The sequence below is a fragment of the Fundulus heteroclitus genome, chromosome 12 (assembly GCF_011125445.2).
Source record: "Fundulus heteroclitus isolate FHET01 chromosome 12, MU-UCD_Fhet_4.1, whole genome shotgun sequence".
Classification (NCBI taxonomy): domain Eukaryota; kingdom Metazoa; phylum Chordata; class Actinopteri; order Cyprinodontiformes; family Fundulidae; genus Fundulus; species Fundulus heteroclitus.
Genome location: NC_046372.1, coordinates 26,957,906 through 26,974,707, shown reverse-complemented (window position 1 = coordinate 26,974,707; position 16,802 = coordinate 26,957,906). Strand labels below are relative to the sequence as shown.

Here is a 16,802-nt window from a genome sequence, read left to right as displayed (position 1 = left end):
GAGGTTAAGAAAAGTGTCATCTGTTTTTAATCAGTCCAGCTAGAATGTTAAAATAAGTCAAGTTGACTGGACAGCGTCTCTGAACATGTCCTCAAGTCCTGCTAAATGCTAATATCTGCCAAAGATTTCGGCCGGCCGATTTAGCGGTCTACCCCTACCAGAAAGGTTCATATTTGGTTTCAGCTGACTAGAACACCTTCTCCCAGATGTTAGCTGTGCCTCATGCCTCGGCAAGCTTAACTCTGACCTCCACTCATTGTTGCTCTTTCAACAATGGCTTCCTCCATGCAGGAGGAAACTCCCAGTTCTCTGGCAGCTCTCTCCCACCTGAGCAGTGAATCCGTCCAGTTCCTCCAGTGTCACCATGGGCGTCTTGGCTGCTTTATTTCTAATTAATTCTGTTCTTGACTGGCCTGACAATCACTTCTTAGATGATTGGTTTTCATATAGGACATTCTTTCATAACCTAACCCTGTTATAAACCTTTCTGTTTCCTGGTCTTCAGGAAGATGTTTGTTCACTAATGTTTTCTGATAAACCTCGGAGGCTCTCAAAATGAATTTATACTGAAATTAAGACTCTTATCGACTCTATTTGCTAATTAGGTGACTTTGGAACACAAATGTTTGCATTGGATTTTACTTAAAGGCGTCAGATTAAAACAGGCTGAATACAAATGCAAACCACAGTTTTCAGATTCTTTTTTTTTCACATTTGTAAAGCATATAGTATGTAATTTTCCATTCACTTTACAAATATTTGCTACTATGTGTTAGTTTATCACAACAAATCCCAAGATAATGCATTAAATTTATGGTTTAAATGTTATAAGATCTGAAGAAGTCCATGGAGTAATATTACTTTGGCAGATTGAAGACTTTCAACAATCAGCCTGGAAGTCTTAGGAATCCAGCTTTGTTTTTTTTTCTCCCTATAATCTCCCTTTAAAGGGAACTTTAGGATAAAAAATGTCAGTTAATGATGACGAAGGTTCCCTTACATTTTTGAAGGCAAACACACCTTTGAACAACACTAAGGGTGAAAGGTGGCAGTGTCCTGCATGAATCCAGACCATTTTTCAACATTGCAGCACCTCAACGTCCCCCCCCCACCTTTTTTTTTTTTTTTAGCTAAAGCACGTTCATACCAACCTCCTTAAGAAGTTTAGACTGAAAGAGGCTGTTTTTCGAAAAACTGGAGCCCTTCAGCTGAATCCCATATGTTTTCTTTGGCAGACGGGTCCTGTCTGCTTGGCCCAGGCTGATGTTGGCGATATTAAACTGTTGGAACACAGAACTCTTGATCCCTATTTTTAACACGTGTGTGTAGGTACCAACTATCCGAGCTTCTGTCAAACACCTGCAATTGTCACCTCTTGCTGCCAAGGGGAAGGCACCAAAGATATTTTAAAACTACTGCGCAGAAAAATAAGAGTGTAATGATAAATTTTGCAGAGCAGATGAGACAATATACCAAATTGGGTCACAAAAATAGAGAGGAAGTGTGATTTTTACCAGTTGCTCTGGGGGTCCCTTCAGGCATCTGGGATCCTGGTTCCCCAGCGTCTGCCTCGGTGCTCTGGGGGGGGGGGGGCGGGATCTTTGGCTCCTCACAGCCACTACTGAGCATTTTTCTCATGGATAAACCTCACAGACACAAGTTCACTCTCACCAACACCTACAGCTGCTTGGATTCAGATACTTACAGAGTCACTTCTATACAGATAAACCCCCATTATTATCTTAAGCTGTCAATTTATACATTTTGAATAAAATAATACTGTATATTATTCAGTGATGGTATGAAGGGGTTGGTTGTTTGTATCTGTAAGACTTTATCAGCTGGTCTTGCTGTTCTTTATATTTCTCTCTGCAGGTGTAGAAGCAGACTCAGAGGATGTTATATTGCTCTCTCCCTTTCCTCTCCTCTTTCTCTTTTACCTTTTCTCCATTTTAGGGATTTTGCCTCATCTATTTCTCTCCTTAATTTCCACTTCATCCTTCCTGTTTTAGTGTCCATTTAACATAAAATAGTCTCAGCATAAATTATAATAAAGCGTATTGCATGTATAAATCAAGTGGAGCACTACAGCTAAAGCACCAAGGCTCCACCTGTGAAGGTGAAATCTGTTGGGCTCTTAAGCTTTAAAACAGTTAAGCAAACAATTCTTATTGCTACATTGCCAGACAGGACACCAAAAAAAAATTAAATGTATTTTCTCAAATCGATAGCCGATAGCCCTGAAGCAGATGCCAACGTTGGTGTTTGCAGTTAATAGCCAGTTGGGTTTTATGTTCAAGTCACTCCATAAATGTTTTTCTTTTTTCTCTATCAAGTCCAAAATTTCTGTTTCAGAAATAAATGATTAAAAGTGTTAAAAAAAACCTTTGAGTCCACTCTGTCAACCCAAATATTAATTTGCAAACTCTATCCTTTCTTCCTACAAAATAAGAGCCTCAAAGATAAATAATTGGTGTTGAGCTTGAAGCAGACACCAATAATAATAATTTAAATCGGTCACCAGTGGCAGCTGAGGATAAATACATGCCATTAAAAAATATAAATTTAGGCTTACGCAAACATAACCTCAAATAAAGCTAAAATCGCAGAAACATCTTATGACAGAACAGATATGATGATTTTTATTTCGCTAATTTATGTTTGTGTCTATTTGTGTTTAGCTGCCATTTTGATGGGGGCGGCGCCGTAGCGCCACCTATTGACAGCTGCCAGCATAATTCTATGTCACTTTGCTGGACAGAACGTTCTCCTCACTTTGAAGAGAAATATTTTAGCAATTTAATATGATGAAATCTTGCTATCCCATCAATTAGCTGCGGTTATCCATAACAGATCATCACTGAACTTGGGACTGATTTTTAATTAGATTTGACACCAGAAGTCCTTCACATGATCCAACCTTCTGAGCGCTAAGTGCACGCCATTCTCTGAAGCCCTTTTCATCCAATTAAAAAGCCGTGGAACCCAAGCAGATGGGAGGTTTACACGCTTCCTTTATTTTCGCTTGATACCAGGACCGCATCGTTTAAAAGAAAAGGCATTGCAGCTTCATGACTGTAATAATATGACCCTAAGAAATGTAGAGCAATGTGTTGCAGTCTAAAGCTTTTGACACATAAACTGCAGGCAGCAGGATCAATAAGTTATGGCTAATAATATATATGTCAGCTCTTCTTTGAATCAATTATGGTGTTATTATCCCAGGATATGCGGTTTTCTTCATGAGGAGATGGGCAGAATGTGTGTTTATGTTGAAGCAACCTCTTCCTTGGGAGATAATTCATCGTTTTAAATTAAAATTACTGTCTGAAAGCTGTTTTGCTTCTGTATACGACTGAGATAAAAGAACACCTGGGATATGTTAGCGCATCGTTTGACCTTAGATGGAACATCAATACGCAAATGTAATATTCTATCATTTGAATCAATGTTTCAGAGAGCAACAACAGTTTAATTTCTATCGAGTTTCTACACAGCGGACATGGCATTTCATCATCGATCTGTCGAATCCCAACCATAAACTGCAATGTTCTGCACCAGAGTCAGAGGGATTACTTAGAATTATTCTCCTTTTATTTGTGTATTACTCATCAAAATGTTGAGAAACCTTACTTTACAGATAAGGCGATGGGAATTAAGAATATGACATAATGTTAAACAGTCATAGACGTAAAAGAAGACATTAAAGTTAATTAAAACTATAATTGTTTTCTTACTTTACTTTAATCTCAGCCAAACTAATTTACTCAGTAACAAATGAGACACTGAGATAAACCAAACATGAACTGTTAGCTGAATTATATCTGGATTTAACTTCCACTCAGACGATGCGTCGAGTGTAGCGCGCCTCCACCGCCTGCTCAGCCGGACGCCTCAGAAAAACGTTGGAGCACATGCAACCACGCAATACCGTGATTAAATAAACGGATATTTTAGCTTTATAAAGCTACATTCTCACCAAGAACATCTTAAATGTTCATTTTGTGACACACACATTGTAACACATCAATGTTTAGTCACAGTTTTCGCCGCTCTCCTCCATCATCGTTTCCGTTTCAACAATCTGCTGCGACCTGCAATGAATCATGGGACAGGGTGGGGCTCAGATAATACACTGGCACTCATTTATCGGCTGGATGTAGAGGAGCTTTCCACTTTAGACAGCCTTTGTCACAAATGCGACCTTTGAAGGATTTGGCTGCTGAATTTGGAAAACTCCGCATGTTTTAATCTCAGACATCTAGTTTGGCTGTTGAAGTGGGAGTGAACCCAACAGTGGGATGGAGAGAGCTCTGAGGCCTTCTGTAGCACCTTATAATTTATGAGGACTCATGGGAATTTGACATCCAGTTCATTTCACTCTATGGAAAATAGTGGAGGGCATTTAAAACGATAGCCGACAGACCCAGGATTCAACGACTAGAGCCACCAGCTCCAGATACCAGCTGTGAAGCATAAAGGGGAAAGTGTCACAGTTTGGGAGGCTTTGCTGCAGCAGAACCTGGCAAACTCACCATCATGTTATCCACCATAAATTCTCCAGCGTGTCAGAGGGAAGGGAAATGTGAGACCATTTAAAGCTAAAGCTTCCTTGATATGGATCCCATTGAGATGCTGAGGGCTGACATGAAACAGACTGAGCATGCAGGAAGCCCCTCGAACATCTGTGGAGCAAACCATCCTCCATGAAATGTCCGAGGTTGTTTCAACCTGGGAGGGGGGGGTACGATATTTGAGGGTAGGGTGTCCTAACTTATTCTTTAGCTAAAAAGCGCATTTTTGTTGACATACAGTCTGTTAAATTAAATCAATTTAGGATATGTAGGTCCAATTAAATCGCTTCAAAACCTCAGAATGTGATAATGTCTTAATGATAATTAACTAAATAGGGTGAACTAATGAGGTGCCTTTATGAAACATGGAAAGTTTTACTCAGAATAAGTTTAATTAGGATACAATTCACAAATTTAATTTATTTTTCATTGTAAAATCACCGCTGTATCTAAAACTGTTAAACTTTTCTGTCTTATCGGTGCTGGGAATCCAACCTCTGACTTAAATGGATTAATTTCCTCTCAGCTTTCTGTTCTGGTGAGCTCATTTGGATCAGTGGTGGTCATGCTTTTATGTTCTTTTTTTAAACAACGTGCCTATCTGACAAACTGGGAATAAGGCCACTCTTTGGTTTAGGGATCAAAACAAGTGAAAACTGATGTTCTTGTCATGGATGTTTAAAATGTGACCAGATGTAATGTTTTCTGTTATGCATACATAACTGTTTATATTAATAACTAGCTTTCAGTTGTGTCAATTTCTTGATTGGTTCAGTTAGGTCATCAGGCCTTTGCAGTCATAGATATTATATCACAAAACCAACTGCCCTAGTGTGTATGGCAAAACCTTTATATAAAAAATGTCTTCCTCAAGAACATCTTTATTCGTTAGCTTTAAAATTGCTATATTTTCTTTTTAACGTATTCATCCCACTTGAACTTCATCACATTATTTGATGGTAAAACCAGCAAATTTTATTAAGATTTTTTTAACTCAAAGTGCTGCATAGTTTTGAAGTGGAAGAAAAATTACACATGGTTTTGAAATTGTGCTTAAAAAGAAAACCCTGAGAAGTGGCTTTCATTCCGTCTAAATGGAACCCGCGCTTTAGAAATAATGCTGCCCTGACTTGAGGATGTCAAATTTGAAGAGGTATAAAAAAAAAAAAAATATGGAAAATTGTTAGTATATACACTCTTTATTCTTTGTATATCCTTCTAGGTCAAAAAATAAATTGAAGTGATTTTATCCAGCAGTTTAATACTGTGCTTTGAAATGTGCTCCTGTTGGGGGTTCTGAGGTGTGAAGGAGAATAAAAGGAGGAGGGCGAGACTTCTTTTTTAACACTGATCATCTTTTCATTCACGCACAACATCACGTAAACACGCCGTCCTTCTAATTCTCCGCTCCTCAGTGCAGAGCTGCTTATTTCAGCTCATCCCCGGCTGTACAGACGATAAGCTGAATTCATTTCAGAGCCTTTTCCTCCGCTGTGTGTTTGGCTGCTAATCATGGGGCACAAGGCAAAGAGCGATGGCTTTTTATCCAATGCCTCCGCTTTAAGGGAGGATTAAGAACTGATTCAGGACAGTTATATACATGCAACTTTTTTTTAATGGTACAGGTCTCTGTGTAGGTTTGGCTTAGACAGAGGAGAGGTGTTGCTTTGTTAGCACACAGTGAGCATCTTCCTGTAACACATTCTACATTTCAACCCCGTGGTCTTCGTATGTGCTCATAATCTAAAGCACAGCTGGAGTTTAAGACGCTGCCGTGTCTTTTCTGCACTTCTTTTCCATATTTTCTTTTCAAGTAAAGAGAAAAGACTCTAAAGATTAATTTAACCAGCCATAGTAGCCTGTTAAATTCACTATATTGATTTTTTTTTTTTTACATTATGATTTTTTAAATTCTTGTCCACATGAAAAAGTAATTTTAAGCATATCTTAGCCCACTTTTGATGTCTTAGAAAAAGCGCACAGAGCTTAAATCTCCAAACAAGCTATTGTCGGGCATATGGCTGCATGAAGAAGCTTTGATCGATATGAATAGTTTTCCATCACATTAGTTATTGCAGCGTGACATTTTCAGCTGTTAAAGAGAGTACCGCTGGACTGAATCTTAACTTTCAGCCAATTATGGGATGGACAGTGGATCTGCACAGCCTCAGAGTTTCAGATTCACCCCAGGGTGTTCGTTAACAGGCCTCTTTGGGCGAAGCTGGCTGGTTTTTATTATGAAACTGAGAGAGGAATATTTTTCCCTGCCACTCATTTGATGGCAGCTCCTGTTTAACTGAAGCTCAACCTGTCAGAGAATCTCTGCGGGCCTTGTAAGGTTTGAAGGCTCTTAGAAGGATTTCAGTGACATCCAGGCTGCCGTTTTGCATTCCTGCCGAATGAATCCCTGCTTGTTAATAATTTAGCAGCCGAGGCGTTAAATGGGTAAAAGTAAATAAAAGTAAAAGTTGTAGAGTGATTTAAAGAGGATCATTTATTAACCTTGCCTCTCAATGCTAGTGCTTGTAAAGAATCTGAAATGAGTTCATTGAGTGTAGCTGCGTTACGAGTGATTGTGTGGCGAGCAGAAAGCCTAGAATGTGTAGACTGCATGTGTCTGCAGGAATATGATAACTGCAAACAATACGCAGAGATGGAAATGCCATCCGCAGACGCTTTTATACAGGATTGCTGGGTGGGGGAAAAAACAGCAATAATATTGGTTTATCTTTGCTATCACTGCACCTGGCAAAATGCTTAAAGCATGTTGTGCTTGGTGTATTTCTTACAAGGCACCGTAGCACTTTTATATTATACATATTTTCTTGAATATTCTCTGCCGTGATAGCAATACTCTGCAGGATGGCCTGTGGAGGAATGTATCAGTAAAATACTCTACGTTTAAACATGGATGTCTTCAGTGCATGAACGGATGTATGAATTTAGATACTGTATTGTCCAGCTGCACTCAGTAGGACTTTATACTAGGGCTGGATGATAATTTAATAACAATATATATTTATATCGATAATAGAAAAAAGGATCGAAAAAAAGTTCAATAGAACAGTTTTCCTTCCTTCTGCATTCCTTTAGCCTATCATGTAGGTTAATATTAGTCATTACATCCTCCCAACCAATCACAGCACAGACCTAGGTACGCTCCATCACAAAGCTCCGCCCCCTTCAGAGTTCTCTTTTTTTTTTAAACTTGCAGTTGTGGTAACAGTTGGTTGAAATAAGGGGCTGAGTTTGAATTCATTGTTTGTGTGTTCTGTATCTAAAAACAATAGCTTGCTAAGCCACATCATAAAATGGCGTGCAGTTGGAGCGCTGCTGCTTTACCAATATGGCAGCCCGCCCTCCTAGCTGCATTCCAAGTCAGACACAGATGAGAGCCCGTCTCCTGGGTCGTTAGAGGCCGTTGGTTGGTGTGAGTGGCGTGCATCATGAATCAGTGTCACCTCATTCATGCATGACTGCACCGCCCTGTTAACCACATTTATTTCTAAGTATTGTTAGGACAACGAATGCAAAGAAAGACATTGTGCAACATTGTGAAAAATCATAGTGGTTTGAGGGACCCACTCAAAGTGTGTAGGAAGTATCTTTGAACCACAATGTCACGTTTTGGCAGTTTTTAATTTGTTCGCTCAAACAAAGTCTGGTCTCAAACTCAAATCCGTGGCATCCTGCCACTTTTTGAGATGTGTCCCTTTTCCCTTCGCTCCTGAATCAAAAGGCTCAAACAGCCGCAGCAGCATGCAGTCGAGCTCTACAGGTTTCTGTTAGTGAGCTTATCTTAGAGTCAGGTGTGCTGAAGCAACGGCCCCTCAGGGGCGCTGTTTGAGGCCGCTGATGTAGAACAATAGAGGTCAGCTTGAGATAGATTAAACATAATGAAATGGCGCCAAGAAAGGAGATCGACCGTGATGATGTGTGAGGAAGTTGGATGCTGCAGAGAAAGGTGGGAGGGTTTATGGGACGTACATACAGGTGATGGCGAGACAGGTGGGTGGTGTGGGAGAGCAATGCATCCAAGGTGGGACTGGGATCAGGTTTGAGCTTTCTGCTGCTGGCAGTGGAGATGTGCAGATGAGATTAGGGTCCACATGGACTACGACATCTGCAGTAAACAACAGGAGCTGATCTGTGGCAGAGGTGCTAGCTGCACGAGTGAAAGTAAAGGTTCAGACCTGCTGATTTATGGTTTCTGATCGATGGCACTGATAAAACAGATTATTTTCATTACAAGTGACTGGAATGGACGAGATTAATTAAGAGAGTTGAGTGGTTTGATGCTAAAATAGGAAGAAGGTTGATGGCTTGTACAGGGGAAGGATTGCACATGCTTTGGGCAAAAGATGTTCAACATGGAACCACCAGGGAGGAGAGAAAAAAACAAGCCTCCCATTTAAAAAAAAAAAAAAGTTGTACTTTTTTCAGCCTCTTGTATCAGCTGTGGTAGAGACGAAGAAATAAAATCAGAATGAGATTCTGAAATCACAGATATTTACAGTTAAAACCCCAAATCTGTCATACCCATGCCAGATTTAAACGTAAAAGTGTTTTCTTTCAAACAAGAAGATGAATAGGTACAACTATGTAAATGTACTTCCAGTTTGGAAAAGAAGTAATACATGTTTTATGTTCATTTTATAAGAAAAATAGTTGAAAATTGAGTAGAAAACTTTTATTGGCACAATGGCATACAGGTTCTGACCAGCTTGGGTGTTTCTAAGAGAATTTGGATCATTTTTTCTGGTAGCAGGTAGGAAGGCCTTTAAACCATCACCCTAATCTTTAACTTTGTTCACAGACCCACTATAAGATTCAAGTCAGGACTCTTACTGGAAGAAAAATGTTTTTAAATCTAAAAGGTTGCTTTCAACCTAAATATTCCAGTTGTATGAATAATTGTGAGCTTGACTGGTTCAGAAAGCAGAAAAAAATATCTAAAATGAGATCAAAACGTGGCCAAGTTTGTTAACAAGGCCCATTTTCAAAGCACTATGACTTTAAAGCTGGTAATGGTTGCTTATTCCTGCATTAGCTGACAAAACCTGATTTAATGCAACGGAAAGACATCAGTTTTGTTATTTAAACTCTGCATACATGAAGTTTTCATAGCGAAAACAAGTTATGTGCCGGCATAAAGAAAAAAAGTACAGAAAATATACGTGTGACATCCTGACTGTAATATTGTAACAATAGACAACCACATTTTCCACTAAAGCAGAGTATTAAAAGCTCATGTGTGGCTAAAGTTTGTCCATAAGGTATCTGGATAGTGTCACTACACCGAGGCCAGCTCAGTTCACTTCCTGTTGTTTACATCAAAATTCATTTAAATTTAAGTTTCACTTTACTTTTTACAAAGATGTTTTGGACATAAATATATAACAAGGGAAATTAAAATGTTTTTTGTCAATATTTGTACTAAAGAGAATAACAATACCATACCATCTTTATTTATAAAGCGCTTAAAAACGGTGCTGTACATCTCTACAAGCTAAAACACATCCATTAAAAATAAATAAATAAATAAATGCATAAAAACACGGTTGCATTAGTGCAAAGTTTAGAGTTCTCTGAAAACATTCATGCCGCTCATTAATGTCTCTATTTGCACGCTTTTGTGCAGAATGCTGATGATTAACTGTAATAAAAAATAAAAAAGCCAGCAACATGCGGGGTTGCTCCTGGCAGTTTAAGGATGCATACTGACATCATGATTTGGCATTACACTCTAAATCTGATTAATCACATGGAAATTAGGCCCAAATTCTTATAATTTGAGCTCTAAGGAGTTCCCCTCATCAGGATGGAGGCCAAGTGACAGATGGACAGCTGAAATGATCCGTTTTCATGTGGAGTAAGTGAAGGCGTCATCAAGTAGGGAAAAGACGGTGGCATGTGTGCTGCTTTTCGGCCCTGCAGGATTTGGAACCATAATATGTCGTTGAATTGTGGAAGTAAGTTGTGCTTATTGTAGAGTATTTTGTAGAAAGGATAATTGAATGCGAGTTTATTCACTGGCAGATTGTCCATCTACTGTATACGTGGCGCACATACATATTTAGTTATTTTGTTTATTAATGTAACCTGGGAGCTTCTGCCACAAAGTTTAAGTGAGCAGAACCGTAGACAGGCCGGCCAGTAGCTCGTGTAAACAGAGGGAGGACGACCAGGGTCAGCAGATCGGGGACTGAGGGAGTTGAAAATCAGTTCACTTTTTGAGTTGCTTGCAAAAGCCCCATATGGGCTCAGTCCCAAGGATGGGGGGGGGGGGGGGGTCACAGAGCGGACAGGATAAACGTAGAGCTGAAGTTACAACAGAAGCTGCTCCGTCGGACCCTGAGCAGGAGCGGATTCCTCAGAGGAGCCTCCAACGCTGCGTCTGTTCATGTGCTGATGCACAGTTCCTGTTTCATTCTCTCACAGAAACATTATCGTTAGACAGCAAATCATCTGGATTTCTCTGCCTCCTTTTAGATGCTGCTGGTTACGGTACAAAGCGGCAGAAGTGTGATAGAAAGGAGAAAACGTAAAGTGCATTAAAGTTCATTCTAGGGCTGGGCGATATGCCTTAAAAGTAAAATCTCTGGTTTTATTTGACCAAATCCGATTAATTGATTTATTTTCCACCTTTTCATTTCACACAAAACGATATTAAACAATTATTTTAAAAACTTGATGCTATTTCAAGCATTTTGTCTGGGAGTTGACTTGAAGTTAAAGGCAAGGCAAGGCAGATGTATCTGTGTAGCACATTTCAATACAAAGACGACACAAAGTGCTTTACATGATTAAAATATAGGAAAATAAAACAGAGTAAAAGCAAGTAGGAATAAAATGTAGAAACAAAATAAACCATGCGAAATAGAAACTAAAAGCAAACATTAAAAACAGTTGGACTAAAACTTGAACTAATGATGTTTCAGTAAAACAGTTTAACTAGAACACTTTAAAGTGCAACTAAATATAAGCTGTGAAACATGCTTGTAAAACAAGATAGCGGCCCTGCCGTTGGAAACAATGAAGATTTAACTAAACGTTTGCTAGTTTTACACAATGAGCTGAGAACATGCTTCACTTCACTTGTGTAACTTAAAAAAATTAAAGTATTTCGTCTTATGGTAAAAAAAAATGTCCTCTTTACAATATTTTGACACTATATTCTCCTAAATATATATTAGTAAGATATTTACAGCAAAATCAACCTAACTCAATCTCATTTCTCACCTAGGATGGAAGAAACATTCCCTATAATCAATCCACTCCATCATGTCTTAGTCACGTTTTCCTCCTTCAAACCTAGAGGTACGGAGAGTGTATAGCCCGTGTTTACTTCCTGGTTCCTGGGCCAATCATATGAGAGTTCCCAGTGTTCCTGAAACAGAGCGCAGCATTTGGTATTTTATGTTGGGAAAAGAGCAGCGGCCTGCAAACATGGCAGCCAGTAAGAGAAAAACCAGAAGTAAAACAGAATAAAACAGCATATATCTGTGGAAGTAAAAATTCAGTGGCTTTTCACAGCAACAATGGAACGTTGAGTAAATGGCTGTTCTCCCTGAAAGGCGTTGGGTACGTGTGGTTTGGATTTTAACCACTAAGTGTCATTATTAGTTATAGCTCCTTTAACCGTTAATTACTAATATAAAAGTGCTTTACACGTCTTTACCAGGGGTGCCTATGTGCAGCAGGGTTCTGTGTTATTGTCAATATTTTCTCTCCAAACGAACCTCCAGGCTGGTTTTAAGTGAAATAATTACAGAAAAACCTATCTGGATGTTTCAGTCGCCTACAGACACGACAGCGGTCTCAGGACATCATTTAGACATAATGAGTCACACATCCAGTTTGTACATTATTTCACTTAAAAGTGGGACCCTTTTATTTCCGCTCCAAATAAGAGACATGGCTGGTTTCTTATTGCAGGAAATCTGCAGGCTGCAGGTAGCCATCACCGAGCATGTTTGCTTCAGCGTGCCTCTAATGATGCTTGGGTTTTCTGATCCCCACCAGCGGCTGTTGGGTAACAAGGCGATAATTGCAGACAGATGGGTGGGGGGGGACACAATAAAAACATGTGTAGCAGTGTCAGGGAGGTATTTTTACATTCGCAAATGGAGATTTTTCTCTGAATGAATATTGCATCAGCACATCTGCCTTTTCCTTCTCTCCTGTATTTTATTCATATTTAACTGGGATGTTGCTTTGTTACGCATTGTGTTGTTGTGTATGGATCAACAATATAAAAACGAGCTATAGGTTTATTATTCCCAGAACATATCATGTGAAGTGGACTAAATGCTGCAGATATTTACATAACCACTCAGGAAAGAAAAATCTGATATCTGGATATCCATATTTAATAACAGTAACTAATGAAATGATGCTACAGCCTGATTGTGTCTGAAATAATAAAGGCCGTCTGTCTGCTCCTCAAACTGCGTGTTGTGGTTCTGAACCTTCAACCTGGTGTTGTGTTCCAGGCCGGGATGATCCGCACCGACTCAGACGAGTACTTCATCGAGCCGCTGGAGAAGGGCACCCAGGAGATGGAAGACGAGGGCAGGGTCCATGTGGTGTACCGCCGGTCGGCCCTGCTGCACGCCTCCTCTGACCACGCCGTAGACTTCCAGCTACAAGGTAGGAGGCTGGCCCAGCCGCTTCCCTCTGCAGCTTCAACCAGGCAAGCTTTGCACATATTCCCTGTTTGGACTGCAGAAAGCTTTGCACACTTTCTTTTATCAGCTCCTTCCCTGGAGTAGGAGCTGTCTTGGAACAATGAGTACCTACGAACGTCGAAACAAATGTGCGCACTTGTACGTAGACCGAGCAAACGCGTTGCTTGCTTATCGTGTGCGTTCTGAACGTAAACAGCAGCTTGAAGAAGACTCGATGCTTCAGTCAGTCTCAACTCTGAACAAAGCAGGGGAGTAACTGCTTGTTCATTTTAAAGATTTTAAGAGAATTCAACCCAGGCAAAATTAAAAAAACAGCTAATAGATTCTTTTTGTAGGTGTGGATTCACAGGACACTTTAAAACCACAACCATGTTGTTATTAGAATCCGTGGCAAACCAACACTAAATTAAAAAAGTAAAAAATGATTTCATATTTGAATATCTAAACATTTATTCTGCCCCCCCCCCCCCCCCCCCCCACCCGCTCTGTAATCTTGGTTCGTTGAGAATCAGTATTATTTAAAAAAGCATGTTTCAATGCAGTTCTAGTGTGCAATTTAGTGATTAGGAAAGCACTTATTTAGGCATGTTTTAAAATGGGTATGTTTTTAAGAGCAGTATTTGTTTGTGGGGCTTTGGCAGCAGTGACATGCAGTCACACAGTTGCATAAAAGGGAATAAAAAGAACTTTAAAATGTTATTTTATTACCACTTTTGTTGTTATCACAGTCAATACCACTAAATAAAGTGCAAAGATTTTGACTTCTTATCACCCGGCCCCAATGCTCACTTTTTGCTATCAGGGTGTAAATGACAACAGAAGGCATTTTAATGTGGGCGGGTCGTTGATTTGCAGCTGACTTAAAATGCGCCCTAAAAACAGCAGCACTCCAACTACAGGTTGCTCAGGTGGGAGCCACCAGAATTGAAATTTTTAGAAAACTTTTTTTCTAAAATTGCCTGTTTAATATTTTAAGGTTTTAAAATGGATGCGCTGCACCACCTCTGGGAGAGTTTGTGAAGCTAAAATCCAGCACAAGTGGAAAAGTAACAAGAGCATCTACTAGAGGTGACTAGAGGTGTAACACCTGTCAGACCACAGCATTCAGTCAACAGGTGTTACCAGTCAAGGGTTCAGGAATTAGGAACAACATCCCAGCTGTTACAAGACACGCTGCTACATTCAGTTCATTTAAAACCAATTAAAAAAGATCTGAACCAGATCTGTGATCACTGATGTCAGACTATCCTTAGCATGTGCAGCGTTGTTGATGTCTTTTATTTTATTGTTTTGTCATTGATTGATATATTGATTGATTGATTGCATTCTGTCTAGTGTCTGCTTGTTTGGTGTTTTCTTGATTTTTTTCTTATTGACTTGCCAGAGACTACAGAAGTAAAGTAGCCTTTGGTCTAATTCCTAACATATTTGTATTTAAATATTGATGAATATGCACTGTCCCTTTTTTAAATAAATAAAAAAAAACACGACTAGGGCAGAGGTTCCCATTCCGGTAGAACTATGGCTTTGAACCTACCAGAGATACAACCAGAAGGTTTAGCTCAAAGCATATTCACAGGTCCAAGGGGCCCATTCAAAGTCTACGGCTGAATCTGTTAGAATCTGTGTTTTCATTCCATTCCCTCTGATCGTGAGCTGGATGGGTAGAATAAAGCGCTTACATTCAGAGAAGGCTGCAAGTACCCGGTTTGAACCCTGCAGACTGCCACTATGGTCCCTGAGCAAGGCCCTAACAGCTGCCTGCTGCTCCCTAAGGGTGATGGGTTAAATGTGGGATACAAATCTCATTTGGTCCCTCTTGGCCTTCTCTCAACGAGCTTCATGGGATCAGTCACCTATTAAAATGATTTTTTAACTGTCTTAAAGGAGTTCCCAGTGGTAGTATTAAAATAAAGACAAACCATCGAATGAGAAGGTGAGTCCAAACTTTTCACTGGTAGTGTAGCTGGCCCAGAACACCTACAGCTAGAAATGTAGTGAAAGGTGGTTCTAAATCGACTGTTTAGCCAATCGACTGCTTGGCGAGTCGATCACATGTTCTGGTGAAGACATTTAGATCGGGCACAGCATCATGCATTTGCTGATGTGCAATCTGTGTTGGGCTGCGTCCATCTTCATTTGCATTTATATGTGGAGCTTATATGTGCATGTTGTGGGTGAATATGTATGTGGTGGTCATGAATACTAAACAGCGGCGATGCTGGCTCTTCATGTTTGAACCAAGCTTCTGATAGACCACTTAGTGTTGCATTCCCATTAAAATGCTTCCCAAACGATCTGCCAGCAGAGTTTTTTTTTTTTTTTTTGCCTTGATTGCTTTTTAGAGACACCATTTGCAACAGATTTTATGCTAAAAGGAGTAAAATCATCTTAAAGGAAGTCAAAAGTGTGTTTAGACGGCCGGGAACTACAGTCAATTTGTGGGGCTGACATTTCATTTTAGTTTCCTATTTTTTTTTTTTTTTTTACCATAAGCACACTGGTATATGAGCTGTAAACACAGTACATGTGGAATATTTACTTATCTTGGAGTCGCAATCCCAAAAACCTTTTTGGGTTGAGGCGGGCAGAAGTCACAGCCAGACAGAGAAATAATTAGAGAGCAATCATCTGCTGGAGTCCATGTTCCAAACCTTTAGGGAAACCTGCGTGACGGCAACTCAATTACCTAATGTTAATTTAGTTTTAAACAAATTACTATTTCTTTTATCAGACATTTAAAAGTCATGGATAGTCTACATTCTCCCTTTTTTAACCACTGTTAGTAAACTGCAATCAGAAACGATAAAAAATGTAAATAAATTAAAATATTTTATGACTCTTATGAATCTTTATGATTACAGGAATAAGACGATCCAACGTGACAGAACCAGTTGAAAACATCCAATATTGTACAATAAATGCAAATAATTTTTTCTAGGATTCCTTTTTCTAATTAGGTTGCAAATGCACACAAAATAATAAATGAATTAACATTTTTTTATAGGAAGATGAAACAAACTAATTATTGTTATGAAGCAAAGCTAGCTCACCATCTTATGGGGCTCTGAGCAGAATTTGCTTGACAGGTAATTATTGTGTTAACACAACTGTTACACTATGAAACTTTTTCTTATGATGAAAAAACCCCACATTTCTCAATTTTCAATTTAAATAAATGTTAAATTTAAAAAAAAGTTTAACTGGTGCAAATTTAAAAATAATGGAATCTTTTAATAAACATTTTACATATTTTCATTCTGTATTAGCAGTCAGGAGCTCTTGGAAGTTGATTGGTCCTCTCACACCACAGGCCCGTTTTGTTATGAATTGATTATAATGAAGGTGAAATAATAAAAATCATAAATGTATTAGTTTAGGAAAGCACACACGGAAACATAGTTACATGACAAAAAGAAATTATCCAATTTGGCACACATGCAGAGCCCTGATGAGTAATTTGATTTTAATGTGATATTTATTATATCTGCCTGTAACCCACACACCTACGTGAAGAGACCCACACATGGCATCACTT

The 16,802-nt window shown here is 39.2% G+C and overlaps 1 protein-coding gene across 3 annotated transcripts in view; it reads left to right on the top strand.

The window, feature by feature from the left end:
• The window catches only part of adamts3 (ADAM metallopeptidase with thrombospondin type 1 motif, 3), a 230,747-nt gene that overhangs the window by 40,545 nt on the left and 173,400 nt on the right, over positions 1 to 16,802 (top strand). For all 3 annotated transcript variants that reach the window (XM_036144383.1, XM_036144382.1, XM_036144381.1), the window contains exon 4: positions 13,070 to 13,226. In XM_036144383.1, the coding sequence (XP_036000276.1) occupies positions 13,070 to 13,226 (157 nt within the window). The remainder of the gene's footprint in view (positions 1 to 13,069; positions 13,227 to 16,802) is intronic.